This window comes from Gracilinanus agilis, chromosome 5 (assembly GCF_016433145.1).
Source record: "Gracilinanus agilis isolate LMUSP501 chromosome 5, AgileGrace, whole genome shotgun sequence".
Taxonomy (NCBI): domain Eukaryota; kingdom Metazoa; phylum Chordata; class Mammalia; order Didelphimorphia; family Didelphidae; genus Gracilinanus; species Gracilinanus agilis.
Window position 1 is genome coordinate 143,684,453 of NC_058134.1, and position 21,739 is coordinate 143,706,191.

Consider the following 21,739-nt stretch of genomic DNA (forward strand, 5'->3'; position numbering starts at 1 on the left):
CTTTAAGAAACCTTTCTGGTCCTCCTTAAGCTTTAGTGTTTGAAATGATTTCCAGTTTATCCTGCATATATCTTGTTTGCACATAGTTATTTGTATGTTATCTCTCCTATCAGACTATTATGCCCTTTGAGAATAAGGAGGGGATCTTTTATCTTCCTTTGAATCTCTAGCACTTAGCACAGTGCCTAGCACGTAGTAGGTGCTTTTAGACAGTCTGAAAATATTATCAGTATCCTTACTTTACAAGAAGTCCAGTGAGTGACTTGCCCATGGTCACATGGTTTTTCTAGGATTATAACCTCACAAGAGCAGAGATCTGCCTTTTCCAAACTTTGCATTTCCATTAGTATGCTGCATACAATAGATACCTAATAAAGTTTTTTTAAAGGAATTTTTATTGTCATACAAAACACACTTCCATATTGGCCACTATGGTAAGAGTACACTCATGCAATAACCCAAACCCCAAAATATAACCATAAGTACACAGATGTGAAAGATAACTCCAAAAGTTCTTTCTCTGAAGGAGTACAGCATTCCCCATCATGAGTCTTTTAGGATTGTCCCAGATCACCATATTGCTGAGAATAGCCAAGATTACACAGATAATCATTGTCTAATGTTGCTATTATTGTGTACAACGTTCTCCTGGTTCTGCTTATTTCACTTTGCTTCAGTTCCTGCAGATCTTTCCAGCTTTTTCTGAAATCATCCTACTTATTTCTTATACCACAATAGTATTCCATTACAACTATATACTACAATTTGTTCATCCTTTCCCTAACTGATGGACATCCCCTCAATTTCCAGTTCTTTGCCACTACAAAAAGAGCTGCTATAAATATTTTTGTACAAGCAGGCCCTTTTCCCATAATTATTATTTTTAAATTATATTTTATGATTCCCCCTATTTTTATTATCTGTTTGGAACACAGGCCTACTAGTGGTTCCCAAACTTTTTTGGCCTACTGCCCCCTTTCCAGAAAAAAAATATTACTTAGCCTCCTGGGAATTAATTTTTAAAAAATTTTAATAGCAATTAATAGGAAAGAGAAATGCACCTGTGGTCATCACCGCCTCCCTGGATCGCTGCAGCACCCACCAGGGGGCGGTAGCGCCCACTTTGGGAATCACTGTTTTATAGGATCCAAAGGTATGCACAATTTGGGGAATAGTTCCAAATTGCCTTCCAGAATGGTTAGATCAGTTTACAACTCTATCAACAATGCCCCTAATAAAGGTTTGTAGAAAATATGAAAAGTATGTATCTCTAAGAATATAAAATCAACCAGCAAGCATTGCTTAAATGTCTACCACATGATAGTTTCTATGCTAGGTGCTAGCATACAAAGACAGTAATGAAACTAACTCTTCACTCAAGGATTTTACATTCAATTGGGAGAATCTGCTTGCATATGTGTATGTATATGTATTATATGTTTATATAGAATAAAAACATGCAGAATAAATACTGAATCATTCAACCAATCAAAAAGTATTTATTACCTACTCACTATGCACCAAGCACCATTCTAAGAACTAGAAATTCAAAGAGAAAGAACGAAATAATTCCTTCTCTCAAAGAGGTTATGCGTTTTTTGTTTTTGTTTTTGAACCCTTACTTTCTGTTTTAGTAACAACTCTAAGAAAGAAGAATAAGGGTCAGGTAATTGGGGTTAAGTGACTTGTCCAGGGTCACACAGCTAGGAAGTATTTGAGACCATATTTGAATCTAGGTTCTCCTGACTCCAGGCTCAGCACTCTATCCACCATGCCACCTAGCTCAGCACTCTATCTACTATGCCACCTAGCTATCCTAAAAAGAGCTTATGTTCTAATGGAGGAGACAAGAGCTTCACATATAAGTATAGAGAAAATAAGTAAAAAAATAAACATGATGTAGTTAAACACAAGGTAGTTGGGGTAGAAGAGCATTAGAAATCAGTGAAGCAGGTGATGAGGGAGACTTGCCAGGCAGAAGAGATGACCAATGTACCACATCCATCAGTGCCCCTGGAGAGAAAAGCAACTATTAAACAATGTCCTGCGTATGCTGACCAGCCAGTAAGAGATGAACTAGAGGCCACATAAATGCACCAGAAGTACATGAATTGTTGCACCATGTCTGGATTAGGAGTCCAAGTTTGTGCTTCTTTCTTCTCTGGTAACAGAATTACATAGCCTTAAAGGTGAGCTGTGCACTTATTTGCTCTCTGATCTACAAAATAAGTTTCTCTTGATGTATTTATTCTTCCAAGTTATGGGGAAGGAAAAGAGACTATGGCCTGTTACACTGAAACGTTTATCTAGAATCATGGGAATAGCCTAAAAAGTGACTAATCCTTAACACTCAGTCCTCTTTTTCCTTTCACTGATGCCATCCCTGCAGAACTACAATGGCCCGAGGGCCATTTTGTATTTTTCTTTTTTTATTCACATATTGCCCAAGGCCAAAGAATTTATTTCTCACAGTTAAGACTCTTAGTAAAGAGCTTCTTGGTACTCAGCTAGACTGTTCCTCAGAAAGCAGCCACAGACTGTTGCTGGGACTGTACCCAGGAGCTCTCTATTATAACAGACATATCAGAGTTTGTGTTTCGTTGGTGGAGCCTTTGGGAACCCATGACCGCTCTACATTGCTGAGATATCAGAGTAGGATGTTTAAGGCATCTCTTCATCTTCAGACCTAATCTTCAAGTTCAGTAAAAGTCCCTTTAAGACAATCTTTCAACTTGAGATGAGTGGGAGAAACAAGGTAAAGTGTCAGCCTCCTTTATTTCCTGGCTTGTCCCACGTGATCCCATAACTTCCTGGCTTCTAACAATTTAATGAGATTATCTTTTGATCTGGGGGAAGAGGTTGTCTTTATTTACTCCTTCCATATTGGCCATTTTGATGTTATTCAATCAAGCATGATATTTTAAGTGTCCAAGTTTACTACTCTGTTTCTGATTCCATTTCATCATTATCACAAAGTCAGCTTCATCTCCTAATTATAACTGTCTCAGCCAGCATTTCAGTCTCTTGCCATATAAGATTTTCTCTTGGGGTCCACAAGTCTACATTTATACACAATTACAGCTGATCTTTTGTGCAGATCATTCTGATGAGCTAAAGGATTCATAGAATCAAGCAATTCAAAAAGACTTCGGAATTTTTGGAGATCAATACTTAATGCTTTTATTCGCATATTTTCCCACTTCTACACTTAAAGAAAGTGATTTCCTTCCATAGTTTCCCCCCTCTTCTGTGGTATTTTTATTTCTCTGTTGACATTTTACAGACCTGACAGAAGGAGCTTTGGGTAGATAAAAACTTAAATTAATGAGTACTTAGGTGTCATGCATAGATTGAAGTAGAGAGATAAGAACAATTATCACTCACTTCTCTGTTAAACTTTGCTGTGCCTTAGCCCCCTTCATCTTCCCTTGTCCTTCTTTTGTCTCCACTGGGCTGAAATGCTAGTATTTCAATGCACTTTTGGAATCAGTCCAAATTAAACAGATAAGGGAAGGAGCAGTTATGCCCTAGGTTGAAGGTATTCAGCTGGCAGGACTCAGAATGAAAGTAACCTGTGGGAAGCTGCTCAAATCAGCTGGGCTCAAGTTTTTATTCAATGACTTTTTTTTGAACATGTGGAACTTCTGAAGGCAGGAAGAAATTTTAAGAAATCTGTATAGCATCTGATGCTAAAAGATTTCAGATTTTTTTACTCCCCTGCTAAGAACGGAGACAAAGTTAAGATTTCGTGACATAATTCTCCCCTCATTTTGGTGGGAAATTATCAGAGGAAAAATGGAAGGGAAGGAATTGCACTAGTAAATGGAATATTATTATCAGCATACATTTAGTACTTCATGGTTACAAAGTATGTGACTTGTTCTCATTTGGTTCTCTTAACAACTTTGTAAGGCAGGTGTAACACTAGCTACAGTAGCCTCTCCCATGGTGACTAGGTGGAGTTATTCTTACTGTATCTTTAATGAGCTTTAAAATGCTGAAGAATTGGCAGTTTTAACTGTCATTTGTGACAAAGACTATTTTCTTGCCAATACTAGTGAGAATGAGTGAGGTATAAAGAAAGGGGATGAAGAAAACTTATTTCTTTAGTGAATTATTTTGATCTTTTTTTTTCCCTTACAAAGAAGAAAATTCTTCCTTCTGGAGATAAAAAGATGATAGGATTATATTATCTAAATGAGAAATCAAACATTGTAAGTAAGCCAGCTGACTGGCTGGGATCTTTCAGCTTAAACAACGTAAATAACAATTTTATATCAGTTACCTTGTATTAACAAGGTGATTAAATCATCTTGCCAGTAAATCCAATATTTATCATTTATATATTAACATATTTAACATTTATTCAAATATTAATATTTATTGGCGTAAGTGATAAGGGATTTTTATGTGAACAAATTAAGATGGGCACTTGCTTATGGGAAAAGAAGTTGCTTCATTTTATTAAAAAAGTATTAATAAAAAATTTTTACAATAATGTATATATCATTTGTTATATGAAGAAATGAGACTTTGAAACTTAATTTTCACATAGAAACTAGTGGAATTTGGACTTGAATACAGTGCTTTTGACTATATGTCCAGAATTATCTGCCTTACACCATATTTTCTCAAGAAATATGGAGCTTGTGCACTAATTTAAAAAACTTGTCCATCTTCTTAAAGTGATCTTCCTAAGTGCTGGTATGACTCTATCATCCCCTGATTTATTAAACTTGAGCAGTTCCCTATTACTTCTAGGATCATATAAAAAACTGAAGTCTATTGGTGGTAAAATGGATGGAGCTCTGGGTCTAGAGTCAGGAAGACCCAAGTTCAAATCCAGCTAGAGATACTTTCCAACTTGGTTTTCTTGGACAAGTGACTTGACCTCTATTTGACTCAGTTTCCTCAATTATAAATGGGAATAATGAAAGTACTTGCAGAGTTGTGAATATTAAATGAGATAAGATTTGTAAAAAGCATTTAGCACAATACTTGGTACAGAGTAGGTGCTCCATAACTCCAGAGTTTTTGTGAGGATCAAATGAGATAAAAAATTCTTAGCACCCTACCTGGCACATAGTAGGAGTTATATAAATGCTTATTCCCTTCTCCTTCCCCTTCTGTCTAAAATTCTTTGTCGGGCTTTTAATGGCCTCCATAATTTGGCTTCTTTCTACCTTTCCGATCTTCTTACACATGACATCCTCCATATACTCTGTGACCCAACCTCCTTGCTTGTCCCTTGACCAAGATACTCCATCTCCTGACTCTGGGCATCTTCCCCTAGTTTTCCCTACATGACCAGAATTCTCTCCCTGACCTCTATTTGGCTTCCTTCAGGATCCAGATAAAATAGTGTCTTCTGCAAGGCTTTCCTAATCCCCCTTATTGTTAGTCCCTTCTCTCTATTGATTATCTCCAATTTAGAAAGCTTATTTGTAAGTGGTTGTTTTCATGTTGTTGCTCCATTAGATTGTGAGCTCCTTGAGAACAGGAACTTTCTTTTTCTTTTACTTTTCCTTATATTCTCATCAGTTAGCACAGCCTCTAGCAACTAGAAGATAGTCAATAAATAAAGTTAATTAATAAAAACGAATAAATGCTTGATTGACTGATATATATCCTGTGAAGATATGAACCTATAGTTCTAAATTCCCCTCACTAAAATAAATATTTCCTCCTTTGAATGTGAAAAGAAGATGTAAAGTTTTCTGGGAGTAGTATTGATGGACTGGCATTGAAACACATGAACATGACAGGGTCACAACTGTTAATAATAGCATAAATATCGAGATGGCTGGGCAAGATTAGGCATATAGTTAATGACAAGAGAATAGACCCTTTTACTGCTACAGCTAATTGGCTTGTTGTACTCATCCAGTTATTCATTTAACTTTTATTTGTTCTAAGTGTTAGGAGAGATACAAAGATGGATAAGAAACAGTTTTTGCCCTTGAGGAATTTACAGTCTAGAAGAGAACAGATAACACATGTCCAAAGGTAAATTTAGCACAAAGTGGAATACAAGTACCAAAACTGCAAAATGGTATTATTATATAAGGGAAAGATCACAGCCAAGTGGGCAATATCAGGTACCAAGAGAACAGAGGCATGGTGGTGATGGCAAATAGTTGGGTTTGGCTAGAAAGAAAAGCATGAAATAGGAAATAAATCTAGAAAGAGAGAATGGAGGGGAGAAAGAGAGAAAGGCAAGATGGTGAGCATGGCAACTGGAAGACACAGAAGTCTTCGGAAGAGTGGAATATTATGAGGAGCTCTGCATAAGAGTTAGACCAAGCTGTAGATGGATTAGGAATCTATTTTGATATTTCAATTGAGAGGTAATAAGGGAAGCGGAAGTGAAGGAATAAAAAGGTAAGACATTACAAAAGATGCTGTAAAGTTGAAACTAATATTTGCCAAATGATTGGAAATGGGAGCAAAGGGAAAGAGACCAATGCTCTCTGCTGACTTGGATGTTCTGAGCCCCAAGTGAATACTGGTGGTGTTTTTTACTGCGTGAGACTCTGGACTTTGTATTCTCTTAAAACACTCAGATTTGAACACAATCTCATATCTAAATTTTAACTGAGTATGACCTACTTCTTAATTTCTCTGTACCAGTACTCTCTATTTCTTTGTTCTCTGCCACTGAAGTTGTTTTAAATGGGTTAGTGTGCTTTATATTTGGAGCACATGCTGTGCTTAGAGTCTTCTCTTGTTATAATCCTTCCCCACTGCCCTCAATGTTTTGTATAGGGAAGAAAATATAGAAGGGTTTAAAATTTAATGATAGTATATGGATCCATGTTCGTGCACATACAAGTGCCTTTAGTTATTTATTTATCTATCTGTCTTTTATTTATTTATTTATTCATCTGTCTTAGAATTAATGCTATGTATTGGTTCCGAGGCAGAAGAAGGGTATCGGGTAGTAAAAGGGGGTTAAATGACTTCCCCAGGGTTACATAGTTCAAAGCGTTTGAAGCCACCTTTGAACCCAGGATCTCCCATCTCTAGACCTAGCTCTCAATCCACTTAACCATTTAGCCGCCCCCCTATGTTTGCTTTTAAGCTTCCTTACTTCATAATATTTAAGTCAGTAAATGGAAAAAAAAATAACAAATTAGCAAAGAGTCTTTAAAAATCATCTAGGTTGGTGTGGTCTCTCAGATAGCCAACTAAGCAATCCCTACGATAGAAAACAGGGATTTATTTTTTGGAGGCTTTTAAAAATTCATTTTCATGTTAATCTCAGGTCTCTGATTAGTTTGATTATATTTCATTTTTTGATCAGACCCACTCCCAGTGAATACAGCGAGATGATGATGGGAACCATATTCCTCATTTGTAAAACAAAACGGGTGATTTTTAACATTTGAAGGCCCTGGCATGCCAACTAACACAAAAACAAAAAACAAAACAAAAAACCCCAACAACTCTGAAATAAAAATATTTACCCTACTATCTCTATTTTCTTTATAGATTAAAAAAATTACTGCATCAACTGATATAGCTTATCCTTCAAGGTATTCTTAAATTCTGGTCCTTCTAGTATTAAGGCCTCTTTTACTTCCAAAATTTTATTCCTCAAATAAGTCTTTACTGGTTCAGTAAACCAAAAGACTTTTCAGCTAGAGCCCCAGTCCTGTTGTCTTTTGCAAATAAGCATTTTCAGTTCTTTTTATTTTCAGAATTTCAAGACTATTTTTTGAAACATTTAAAAAGACCAACTTAAATGCCATTCTCACTGTGTCAGAAAGAACCCTGAATTCAGTCAAAATCATACTAAGAATTGACTTAGTTTTCTTCTCTCTCAATCCTGAGTAGTCACAGCCTCAGATCAAGGACAATAAAATGAGTTTTCCTTGAGAAGATGCCTAAACTTAATTTATAGATATATGCAAAATAACATTGTTTTTAGATTCTATGTTGAGATTCCTCCTTTATGACCTAAATTTATAATTAGCTTATTTTTTGAAGAATTTTACATCTCTTTTGAATCTTTCTTAAGTTTCTTGCTAGTTCCATGATGTCTGGAGAGTCCATCTCATTCGCTTTCAAGAGGAAACATTTGGTTAATTTTCCTTTATGTTGTAACACTTATTTGAAGTGCTTGGTGTCTCACTTTTAAGGTTTTACTCATCCTTTTTTTGGTTGGTTTATCTACTTGTGAGCTAGGTATTTACTCAGTTTCTCCATAGATGTTTTGGTATTTTAGCCTTTTTCTTATATTTTTCCTTCACTTATATCGGGATTCTCTTCTTATTCTTGTCCCCTTCCCCAGATGCACAGACCTCTTGAGATTTGGGTGCTGGCCATCCCCAAACTTTCCGAGGTTGGTGGCTATGCTGTTTGGCTGGGTTTGGGTCTTTGCCCTGAGGTGGGGGAGAGGGGGTAGGGAAATGGAGAGTGCTGGCTCTCACTAAGTTTCTAGCCCTCTTTCCTTCTGGTTCTTGATTCTGAGTAGAGTCTTCATTTTCTACCCTGAGTGTGAGTGTGGCTGAGCAGAATCAGTGTCTGTTATTTGACCTTGATGGATTGGCAACAGGTGATGAGAGGTGGTGATGTTGGTTCTGGAGGAGTATGGGTGGTGATGCTGCTTCTGGTCTAGTCATTTCCACTGAGAATCTCTATAGTCACAACTTAAGCTATATTCCTGTGAATTTGTTTGCACTCACTGCTGGAGACAGCTCTGTAGGTTGAGAGATGTTGAATTTTATTGTTTAAAGATTAACGTTCCCAGTGTCAATTCATTAAAAAAAAATCCTATTTAGGAAGGAGCGGTTCTTTCTTTTTTATCTTTGAATTGAACAACTCTATACCCAGTATATAATCCATTTCTTTTTTAAGGCTCTGGAGGGTTGGAGAAGTTAAAAGAAAAGAACTATTGCACCTTGCTGGCTATGTGGTAGGTGTATCTCAACACAACTTTGTTAAATAACAAAGTTTTAGAAACCAGATCATTAGGTATTTTATCATCTCCTCATTTTTTGTCTGTTTTGTTTTTTAAAGAAAAGAATGGGGGCAGGGAGGGGAGGAAGAGAGAGAGAGAATTGATTTTTAGTGGATGCTGTTGAAAGATTCTACAGAGCCAGACCACATGTAAGTACATACACAAGAATATATAAACAGAAAGATATACAAAATTCAAACCTGTTTCCTGTGAATTCTTCATTGCAAAACATACACACTCCACGGAAGCTGGTATCATATCTTTCATGCTGTTGCTGCTCTAGGATTTCTTTCTATAAAACAAAGACATATTTGATTGATTGACGATAGCAAATCCATGATTAAATATTTCTGAATTATTTTTTACCTGTCTTGTCATAGCACCACCCTGCAAAGTAAATAAATAAATAAATGAAAATTGAGTGTGGATGGAAGGAAGTTGGGGTGAGAACACAGAGGGAGATCTCCACCTTCCGCAATGTTCTCTTGCTTAAGTTCATGTCTTCAGTCTCTAATTACCTACTGAACATTTCCATCTCAATGTCCCACGGTCACCATAAACTCAGCATGTTCAAAATGGAACTAATCATCTTCGCTTCCAAATCAGCTCAGCTCATTCTCTGGACTTCCCGGTTGCTGTCACCACTAACAAATCCTCCTATAATTATCCAGGCTAAACACCCTGAGAGTCATCTTGATTCATTCTGCTGCTTCCTCCTCCTCCTCCATATGCAGTCAGTCAATCATCAAGTCCTATTGATTTTATTTCAGCTTTAAAAGGTCTCTTGTATCCCTCCCTCCTTCTTCCTTCTGACTGCAAGCATTTAGAATGGGCCTTCATGGCATCACAAAAAAATTACTATACTACCTTCCCTAATGGCAGTTTTTACCCGATTTTGTGCATCCTACGTACTACTGCCAGATGATTTTATCTTATATAAGTACCTCTGCTAAACTTCCTCCTGGTTTCTTACTCTTTTAAGTCTAAATTCATCTGCCTTCCCAAGTGTGGTTTCACAAACCTCCAAAGCCAATCCTGTCCTATCTACTCCCCAAAACACATCTAAACTCTAGTCATTGTTGGTCTCCCCAATATGTCACAAAGATGATTCTCATTCTTGCATCCTGCTTTTTATGCCAATACTTTCCCTCAATATAAATGAAGCCAACTTTTCAAGGCCAAGCTCAAATCAGGATTTCTTCCACGTAGCCCTGTTGATCAAGTCTCTTTTTCCTAATTTATTGTTCTCACCACATAATTTCACACTTTAATATATACAATATCATACATTACATACTCATTGTTATGTACACAGAATATCTCCCCAAAGACTAATATGCTGCTTAAGGGTACCATGTCTTCATGTGTCTACAGTCCCTGACAAAGTGCTGAGCTTATAACAGGCACTCGATGTATACCTGATTGATTTATAATATAAATATTTCACTGGATGACATATTATCTACAAAATCACCAAATATAACTTATGAAAAAAATAATCAACTAAAAGAAACCACATCTAGCCTCTTGATAAGACTCATGGAACAAAATAATACACTAGACTTCTGGACCTGCTAAAGGGAATAATGGGAACACAGAGGCCACCTTCTCCCTCCTCATTAGGTTTCTGAACATGCTTGAGGGCACAACTAGCCTCAACACCGGCTGGCTTGCCCCATATTCATAGCCAAGCAGTTAGGGGCTCTACCAAAACAAAATGCAATCTTGAACCCTCTGGTCACTTGATTTTATGAGTGAATCTTACTGTTACTTGGCCTAGACTAATTTCCTAATGGTTAGTATATTCCCACTCATTTCTACTTTTCTCTACTGCAAGAGGTAGCAAGCCCTGGCTTATTTTTATTTGTTTTTAATTAATTTTAAAATTTGGAATATTTTTACATGGTTACATGATTCATGTTCTTCCCCTCTACCCCAAACCCCTCTATCTCCTCCCCGTAGCCAACATTTGATTCCATTGGGTTTTACATATATCATTGATCAAGACCTATTTCCATATTATTGATAGTTGCACTAGGGTTTGTTTAGCATCTACATCCCCAATAATATCCCCATCAATTCATGTGTTCAAGTAGTTGTTTTTCTTTTGTGTTTCTACTCCCACAGTTCTTCCTCTGAATGTGGATAGCATTCTTTCTCATAAGTCCCTCAGCATTGTTCTGGATCCTTGCATTGTTGCTAGTAGAGAAGTCTATGTTTGATTTTACCACAGTGTATCAGTCTCTATGTACAATGTTCTCCTGGTTCTGTTTCTTTCACTTTGCATCAATTCCTGGAGGTCATTCCAGTTCACATGGAATTCCTCCAGTTCTTTATTCCTTTGAGCACAATAGTATTCCATCACCAGCAGGTACCACAAATTGTTCAGCCATTCCCTAATCAAAGGGCATTCCCTCATTTTCCAATTTTTTGCCACCACAAAGAGTGCAGCTATAAATATTTTTGTACAAGTCTTTTCCCCTATGATCTCTTTGGGGTACAAACCCAGTAGTGGTATGACTGGATCAAAGGGCAGACAGTCTTTTATAGCCCTTTGGGCATAGTTTTAAATTGCCATCCAGCTGGATCAATTCACAACTTCACCAGCAATGCATCAATATCCCAATTTTGCCACATCCCCTCCAACATTTATTACTTTCCTTTGCTGTCATATTAGTCAATCTGCTAGGTGTGAGGTTGTACCTCAGAGTTGTCTTGATTTGCATTTCTCTAATTATAAGAGATTTAGAACACTTTCTCATGTGCTTATTGATAGTTTTGATTTCTTTATCTGAAAATTGCCTATTCATGTCCCTTGCCCATTTATCAATTGGGGAATAAGCACCTGGTTTATGAAGAACATCCCCTGCCTCAGCTCAGTTCTGCCCAACCTCAGTAGTATGTTCCCTTATTCTCTTCCTTCTCAACTCTACTTCCACCATATCCCACTCTAGATCTGCCTGATCTTTCCACTGTGCCCTCTGGATGCTTACTCCATAATTAACAAAATTATTTTCATTTTTAAATTTTTCTTGATTTCATGCTCTTGACCTCTGTCTCTCCTACCATATTCTGGTACTGAAAACTGGATCCCTGTGGATAACACTGAATTCCTGTCTATCCTTTCCAGTACATATTACATGTTCACTCATATCCCAAATCAGTGACCACAGAGGGGAAGTTGGAATTTTCATTGTTCACATCATGACTTGCAGACTCTCCCTCTAGTGCCTTCATTTGGCAAGCTTTTCTTTTTTGGAGTTCGTCCTATCCAAATTTATTACCCAATCCAAATACTGGTAGCTTTACTTATCCTAGAGTGATTCTCCCTCCTTTTTCAATAAATTCAGTGCCAGGCTCATCATCTTCTCTACTTTTATTCCTTCCATCTTTCTATTATATGATTAATTATTAAATTTTAAATTATTATAATTTAATATATTCATATCCATTTGGATATTCCCTCAAAAACAATTTCTGGGCTACCCCACCTCAGTTCTATATGGAAGTGATCATATCCTTGCTCTAGAGCCCACTCACAAATATTCCCCTTCCATGCTCAAAATTTCTCTTATTTGTTTGTAAGCTTTTTATCTTTGCATCTCTCCCTGTGCCTCATTCTTTCTAAACCTATTCTTCACTGTTGCTGAGAACTTGAAACCCTCAGTCTATCAGGACTATCCCAAACTATCATATACTCTCCTTCCTTCCCAATCCTGACTTCTTGGTGAACCAGTTTGACTTTATACTATCCTTTATTCTTTAATACCTTAGTTTCTGGTCTTATCACTGATTGTGCCTTGCCAAATCCAAACCCTGGATTATGCCACTATCCACCCATTTTCTAGATACTCTATAACTCTACTCACATGCTGGTGAATAAAGTTACTAAACCGGGTAGAAGGGTTACTCTATATTACCTAATTTCAATTGTGCCCTCTTTACAATAAAGCAATCCTATTCCTTCTCTCTAATTGATTCTTTTTAAAAATCCTTATCTTTCACCTTACAATCAATATGATGCACTGTTTTTAAGGCAGAAGAGTGTTAAGGGTTAGGCAATAGCAAGTTAAGTGATTTTTCCCATCGAGGAAATGTCTGAGGCCAGATTTGAACCCAGGAACTCCTGGCTCCAGGCCTGGCTCTCTAGCCTTTGAGCCATAGCTGCCATCTCCCTAATTGATTTCTTATGCCAATCCCAATAGGTGATCTGAGTCTTATTTACTTCTTACTTATTCACTCATTCATCCATTTATTTATTTGCTTACCTATTTATTTGTTTGTTTGTTTGTTTTAATCTGGTCATACTTCCATCTCTTTTGCTGGATCTTCAACCCACTGTGGGTGCCCCTCACAGGGTTCTGTCCTAAGCCTTCTTGTTTTCTCTTGATTCTCTTTCACGATCCAACTTCTCATGGGATCAGATATTATGTTTATGAAGATGATACCTAGACTTTTGTATACAGGTCTCATCTCTCTGCTGAGCTCCTGTTGGACAAATCAAATGGGATGTCCCAAAGGCATTTAAGCTCAACATTTCAAACTCAAAACAGAGCACTTAAAATTTTTTTTCCCTGACCCTCTCCTTGTGAACGAAGGCATCACCTCCCTTCCAGACACCCAGGTCTGAAACTTTGATATCATTCTTGACTCTTCTCTCACAACATCTTTTATTTCTGTCCTCTTCTCTCTACTGACACAGCCTCCAACCTAGTTCAGGACCTCATTGTTTCTTGCCTGGACTATACCACAGTAGCCTTTTAATTGATCTGCTTGCCTTGTTCTGCTCCCATCCATCCTTTATCCAGCTGCCAAAGTGATGATGCTACCTTCACCTACCTCATTAATAAAGTTCAGTGACTCATTGTTACCTATGGGAACAAATTTAAAGTTCTCTGGCTGAATCTCTTTACCTCCTGACCTCTTCTTAAGCTTTCCTTATGCATATCAGATCCACACAAGTTTTCCTTGAATATGACACTCCATGTTCAGTCTCCATCCTCTGTTCACAGGCTGTTTGCCGTTGCTTGCAATGTTTTCTGTACCAGTTTCCTCCTCTTAGAATCATTGGCTTTCTTTAAGTTTTAAGGAGCTTTTCTTAGTCTCTCCTGCTTCTAGTGCCATCTCCAATAAGGTTAACCTTCCATCTATTCTGTATTTTAGCCTGTTGTCTTTGATGGCTCTGGAAGGCAGAATGAGAGTCTCCATCACTTTGCCTAGATACGCTTCACTTAAATTGGATTCATGCACAGCTCAAAATATTTCACCAGTGATGCCATTTTGCTTCTCTTCTGAGTGTGAGGGATAAGATTCAACCAACTATTTTATCTTTTAAGTTCTGATATATCTGTTATCTACCTCATTACTATGTGTGTTCCTTGATGGCAGGGACTTGTTTTTCCTTTTTTCTTTCTTTTTCCAGGGCTTGGCACATAGTAAGGCCCAAACAAATGTTTGTTTTTGATGAATCATCAGCCTCTTATCCTTTGGCAACAGAGGAGATAATGGTGAAATTTAGCTCTATGTTGAAAAAAAATTTTTTAAACTCCCAAATTAGTAATACTTCTGTGTACAAAATTTTTGTGCTTTTTCTTTTTCTAAATGCATTTTTTGTTTCTATTTCTTTTACTACTTCATTGTTTTGCTGCTATGTGTGAGAAATATTTACTGCTGGAAAATTCTACGTACTATATCATTAGTGGAAAGGCAGTATACAATTTTTTTTTAAAAGGCAAGAAATCAGAACTCTGGCTTCCATTTCTCTGGATCATAACCTCATTCTCATAAGAGTCATTCCACATGGTAATTATTTTGCCTAATTTAGACTGAAAAATGCTATAGGGAAGGAAGCAGCTTCATTCTATTAGAATATTGTAGATAATCACCAAAATCAGGGAAATAATTATATAATTCATTTAAACAGTTTAGCTTAGGTTTTCTCAATTTTGCTTTGAATCTGTGCTGGAGGCAAAGGGTGAGATAGCTGTCATTTGAATTCTTAATAGGTTGGTCAGTTAGCCCATCATTGAACAGAAGTGAGGTCTATAGGTATTATATTTATATATAGCCATACAATATAACCTGGTTAAAGAAGGAAAAATGGTTTTACTCCTATAGACAGGTTTGTCCATTCCTGAATGTAAAGAAATCCAAACTTAACGTTACAACTTTCTACATAATTATAGTATCATTATGCCTATCCCAAAAATTTCCAGGAAACTACCTTGTGCTTGTTTTATACATATTTTTATTTTGACTGTAAAAACAATGAAAACCCACTGACTTTTACTTTGTTTTCCTTCATTCTACTAGCCTTCTTTCCACCTCCTTCTTTATTTTCATTTTTAAAGTTTTATTGATATCTTTTGTAGATCCTGTCCCTCTCTATTGTCCCCTTGGAACTGGACCCTTTTTTTGTGATTGAGAAAGACTGTAAAGTGCAAATCAAATCATTAATATGCTAACAACATGTGAACTATTTTGGCTTTATGATCCCCTACCGTACCTTTCTGCTGAGAGGAGGAAGGTTGGCTTTATTAACTCTTCTCAGGGTAATCTGTAATAACCAAGACTGGTTAATATAATTACACAGAGTTCTATTTCCTCAGTTTTATTAACTTCATTTATATAGATGTAAGTCTCTTTCTCGCTCCTTTCTATGTATATACACACATATGTGTAACAAAAATGTATATATGCTAAATATGAAGAATTTGGAGAAACATGGGAAGTTGTGTGTATAAACTGGTACAGGGAAAACTAGAAACAGCTCTCCAGGTTTCTCCTCATTGCTCATATTTGTCATTTCATCTTCCACAACAGTCCATTACGTTCATAGACTACAACTATTTCAGCCTTCCTCAATCACATTCTTCTCTGTTCTCAAGTGCAATGACCAGTAAACTCCTTGAAAGGTAATTTAACCATCAAAATCCACTTATCTCCCAAACATATTACCCTCAAGCCTCGGACAAATTGGGCGGCAAAGTAGATAAGTTACTCTATATTTCAATGCTCTTATACTTACTCTTCAATGATTTATTAATAGCAGTGTACTCTTCTGGGTAAATGAAAAACTTCTTCTTATAAAAGGAAGAGCTCATTTTAACCTTAAATACGAGGGCACAGTCAGGAACTACACAATCACCAGTCAGCATAGGTCAAGATGCCCTGGACTGTCAAAGGATGGAACTTAATAACTAAAAACCTAGATGAATTCTCTGTGATCTGCCCACGTTCGCTCTGAATCTGTATAAAAACACCGAGGGCCGGGATACTAACCACAGAGCAAGAGCAGCTTTAATGCAATCAGACACAACTAGCCTCTTCCAGGGGTGTGGAGGGAGAAAAGGATAAGAGTACCAAGGCTGAAGGCTCATCAAAGAAATTCCTTTCAATAGGTGTTTTAAATGCTAAAGTAACCAGAGTAGCATAGACCTGTTTTCTGAAGAGGGGAAGTTGGAAAGAAAAAAAGCTGGACTTGGCATAGTCATGGGGAGTTTGATTTACACAGTCAACATGGGTCAGAAAAATGTAAAATAGCATTGCTGGAAGGTGTTGGGCTAAGAGGAAGGAGAAATCCAGCAAAATGGAAGTACTCTGAATGAAGATCATCCTTGTTTTAGCCTCGGGACTGGGATAACAAATGGACTTGTGATTTTATTGGAACTCCCTGAAGTGACCTCTGCCACAGCAGATCTAATTTCTCTTTGAGTACTGCCCTGGGGCACTGAGGGGGTTCTGTGATTTCCCCAGGATCACACAGCTGGGAAGGGCCAAAAGTTGAGACTTGAAACAGGTTCTTACTGGACTTAAGGCCAACTTCTATCCATTAGGTCACCTTGAACCTCTGTTATAGTCTTGTGGAAAAAAAGATGGCACAGTTTCTGCCAAGAGGGAGCTTCCATTTACCACCTCGCCATGAGCCCAAATTCCAAAGTGTACTTGGCTAAACCAACATTATACCACTTACCTAGAATTGTCTGAACTAAGAGCAGAGGCCCCTGAAATCATACAAAAACTAGCGATCAGATGAATGTCTTGCTAGAGTGGACCTTAGAGATCATGTAAGCCAACTTCAAGAAAGATTGTATTAATTAGCACATAGCTAGTTACAGACAGAATAAGGGTGACCAACATTGGTTGTTCAGCCATTTCCAATCATGTATGACTCTTCATGACCCTCTGGGGTTTTCTTGGCAAAGATGGTTTATCCTTTCTTTTTCCAGCTAATTTTTACAGATGAGGAAACTGAGACAAATAGCATTAAATGACTTGCCTAGGGTGGTACCACTAATTAAGTGTCTGAGGCTAGATTAGAACTCAGGAAGATGAGCCTTCCTGACCCCAGGCTTGGCGCTCTGTTCCCTGTGCAACCTTGGCTGCTCCTCTCCTCACTAATACTTGCTGGCTGTTTCTGCTAGACCATATTTGTCTTTCAGCTAATGGGTGCCGTTTCTCCCTCTTCCCCTCTGGGCACTCAGTCAATGAAGGCACAAAATAATGCCAAGCGATCAGAGCACTAAGAGAAAAAGAACGTGTGGGTGAAATGGGAGGTGTGACAATTTGCCAAAGGAGAACCTGCATCTGGCACATAGCAGGCACTTGATGAAAATCTTAGGGCAAAATTCAATTGATTGAAAGAATCTAGGAGCTGGGAGACCTTGAAGGGGCATCTAGCCCACTCTGGCTGGCCCCTGGAAGGGCAGAAGTCCCGCAGTCTTTGGTGGTTGCCTATCTCTATAAAATATCAAACATAAAACCCTCACTGACAGAGGTCTGACTGATCTGGATCACAAGTCAAAAAGTAGCTTTTTGGGGCATGCAGTACTGCTCGATAAATCTGCTTTTTTGGTTCCATGCATAGCCACCATATGCAAATAGAATAACATTCTTTTAGACAGCATTCCTAGGGAATGAGATGGTCTGGAGGAGGGAATTTTCCAGATAGCCACAAATTGAACTTTAAATGTGAATCTTTGAATTTTATATTTGAAGCATATCTTGCTAAAATATACCAGGAAGAAGCAATCAGGTGGCTCAGAGGATAAAGAATCAGGCCTAGAGATGGGAGTTCCCAGATTCAAATCTGACCCCAGATAGTTCTTAGCTTTGTGAACCCTGCTCTTCTGCCTTGGAACCAATATACAGTATTGATTCTAAGACAAAAGGTAAGAGTTTAATAAAATAAAATATATAAGGAATAAGGATCACCATCCCATCACGAAAAATAGTTACTGATTTATAACCAGCTTTGTGACTCAGATCAAGTCACTTAAACTCCATGAGCATTAGTTTCCTCTGTTGTAAAATGAAGGGGTTTTTATTTTTTAAGTTCTGAAATTTGGTGACTCTAATATTGAGATGTTACCACAGTATAGAAGGTAGGGATGTGAGAGGCAGGTAGGTGAAAGTGGAAAGAATGCTGGACTTGAAATCAGACTTGAATTCCTTGCCTCTGTGCTGTTTTGGGGAAGAAGATGGCCTGAAATTCTAAGAAAATGTAACCTTTGGGCTCCAACTTCTTGTTGCCTTGGGTGTCAGTATTCTTGTCTATAAAATGAACAGATGGACCAGATGATTTTTAAGGTTTCCTTCTAGCTCTAAATTTATGATCTTATGGTCCTATACCTAAACTATAATAGAAGAGGGAAGGTGAAACTATTGCTAGGAATATTGAGGAGTATGCCATCTTCTCTCTTAGTCAGTTAACATTTATTAAGGACCTGCTGTGTGCCAGGCATTATGCTAAAATACTGAAGGTATAAAGAGAGACAAATGATAGTTCTTGCCCTCAAGGAGCTCCCAATCTGATGGGGGAAAGGATAGCTAAGTTATATAAACAAGCTATCTCCAGGATGAACAAGAAATCATTAACAGAGGGGGAAGGCCTCAGAATCCAGAGGGTTTAATGAAGGCTTCCTAGAGAAGATGGGATTTTTGGTTGGGAATTAAAGGAAGCCAATGGTTGGGAATGGGGGACAGTCAGAGAAAATTCCAGAAGCCTCTAGATGGAAGGTCTGGTGCATGGAACAGCCAGGAGGGCAGCATCCTTGGATCAAAGAATGTGTGTTGGGGAGTAAGATAGTAAGAAGAATGGAAGGGGAGTGGGGAGGCTAGGTAGTTAAGGACTTGGACTATCAAATGGAAGATTTTGCATTTGATCCTGATGCAATAGGGAGCCACATGAGTTTATTGAGTAGGGATGGGGGTGATGCTGACAGGTCAGTGCCTGGGTGAATGGATGATGAATTGCAGTGGGAAGAGGCTTTCAGCAAGCAGACCCATCAGCAGTCACTTTGATAGTCCAGCCATGAAGAAGTATATGGGATGAAGCAAGGCTTCCCTGCTGATGTGCTGAAGGCTGGCCTATAGTTAGGGAAAAGGAAAGACTCGGTTTGGACCTCAGAACAGACAGGGAGGCTTTCCTTCTGCAGGTCTACTGTTCCTGGAAACTTTTCCCTGTATATATATATATATATATATATATATATATATATATATATATGAATCTCCTGTGAGATATATAGATATAAATAGAAAGATTTGGATATCCAGAGTTGGTGTTGGGTCATGCAAGCTCAGGAGAGCAGATTGTTAAATTTTCATTGTGACAATTTATGCCTTAGCAAAAGCTAAGGTAAAAATAAAAAATCAGAGCTTGATTTATTGTGTTGTTGATTTTCTAAGCTTAAGAAAGGGATGGAGAAAATGTTAATGATGAAAGATTAATTTAAAGATTTATTAAATTAAAGATTAAACTGAAAGTGTATGTTTTCAGAGAAAGTTATTAAACATTTGCAAGCACACATATCCATGCATTTATTTAAGGCAATATGGTATGATTTATGAGATACATATATAAGTGGGTATCTTGAAAATGTATGTACATGCTGGGGCAATTAGGTGGCTCAGGGGATAGAGAGCCAGGCTCGGAGAAGGGAAGTCCTGGATTCAAATATGGCCTCTGATATTTCCTAGCTTTATGATCCTAGGCAAGTCACTTAGCCCTTACTGCTCTTCTGCCTTGGAAACAATATATGATATCAATGCTAAGACAGAAGGTGAGGGTTTAAAAAAAAACCACACACACAGAAATCTCTCCTTGGATTGTGTGTCTTGTATGCTGGGTCATGCTGTGAAACTGCCTTCCATCTTGGGCACAGGGAACATTGATGGGAATGAGTATGTGTCTCAAGGTGGAGGAGAGCTTTATCCAGTCTCATTTTTCCAGATGATGTCAGCATTGAAAGTCATGGGGTCCTATTTGAAATTCCCTCAAGTAAAATTGAAGTTTGTTTCATTTTGCCCTTTCACTGATTTTGCAAGGACTTCAGTGCTCTCTCTTAGTTGGGGGAGGTTCTCTGCCCTCCCTTGTCAACACATCATTTCTCTAAAGTTCCTTCCCTCTGTTGACAGTGGCTCAGCTTTTATTGCTACCACTTTTGGTAGCTCCCCCACTGAAATCCAATATTTCCACAGATTAAGCATCTCTCTTTTCTGGCTATTATTTAGGATACTGCTGAAGGTTGCTAGAGGAAACCAGATAGCTGAGTATCACGTGAAAAATTAAATCACAGATGATATATGTCTGAGAAGGGAAAATATAAATAAAAAATTTCTCTCCTGTGCAGTAAAATACAGGAGCTTTGGGGAGGTTCCTTTCGTTGAAGTCAGAGGTTTTGTTGTGTATTTTTGGAAGCTGAGGTTGTTAGATGTTCAATCAACAGATAATTGGACATTATTTTACACAAGCATATATTTTCTTCTAGGAATGTTTGAAGTATGCTTGGCAGTGACAAAAACACAAAAACCTGACAATAAATCGAGCTCTGTGTGTGTGTGTGTGTGTGTGTGTGTGTGTGTGTGTGTGTGTGTAATAACTGTTGCATATCAGATTTATTAGTGTGTGTGATGGTTAAATCAAGATGTGAAACCAACAGGGCTTTAAAAGGACATAATCATGGATGTTGCTACTGATTCTCTCATTTGGTGAACTCATTAGTGCTCACAGGTTTAATGATCATTTCTATGCAAATGACTTCTAGATCTTTATGACCAGCTTTTGGTCTTTCCTGACTTCTAGTCATGTGTCACCAATTACCTTTTAGATATTTCAAAATGTAAGTCCTGTAAGCATCTCGAACTCAACACATCCAAAGCACAACTCATCTTTTCCCCCCGAACCTGCCTTTCTTTTGTTAATTCCCTATTTCTGACAGGGGACCACTCTCTTTCTAGTTATGTAGGCTTATCACTCTGACGTCATCCTTGTTTCCTTATTCTCACCACCACTTATCCAATAAGATGCAAAATCTTGCCATTTTTACCTTCACAACATCTTTCTTGTCTCGCTCTTCTATGCTCACACAGCCTAGTTCAGGCTGCCATAACTTTTAGGCTGGAGTCTTGTCTCCCCTCACTCTAATACCCAATGTCCACATAGTTAACAAAGGAATTTTCCTACTAATTCTTACTCAAACTCCGGATGTCCCCTATTCTAAAGTAAAATATAAATTCCTATATTTGACTTTTAAAGCCCTTCACAACATGGATCCAACTTATCTTTTCAGACTTATTACAAGTTATTCCTCTTATATTTTTTATAGTCTAATTGAATCTAAATAAACTGTTTTTCATATGAAATACCAGGGGCTGTGCCATCCTGGAATACACTCCCTCCTCACCTGCACCTCTGTGAATCTGAAGTTTTCTTCAAGACTCAATTCATATGCCCTTTTCTATACTTCTAGATTCTCCCAGTTGTTAGAGACATTC

The 21,739-nt window shown here is 37.8% G+C and overlaps 1 protein-coding gene across 1 annotated transcript in view; it reads right to left on the reverse strand.

The window, feature by feature from the left end:
* Nucleotides 1-21,739, reverse strand: part of ZNF277 (zinc finger protein 277) — a 162,985-nt gene that overhangs the window by 29,695 nt on the left and 111,551 nt on the right. Inside the window, exon 5 of the mRNA XM_044679041.1 lies at nt 9,163-9,254. Within this exon, the coding sequence (XP_044534976.1) occupies nt 9,163-9,254 (92 nt within the window). The remainder of the gene's footprint in view (nt 1-9,162; nt 9,255-21,739) is intronic.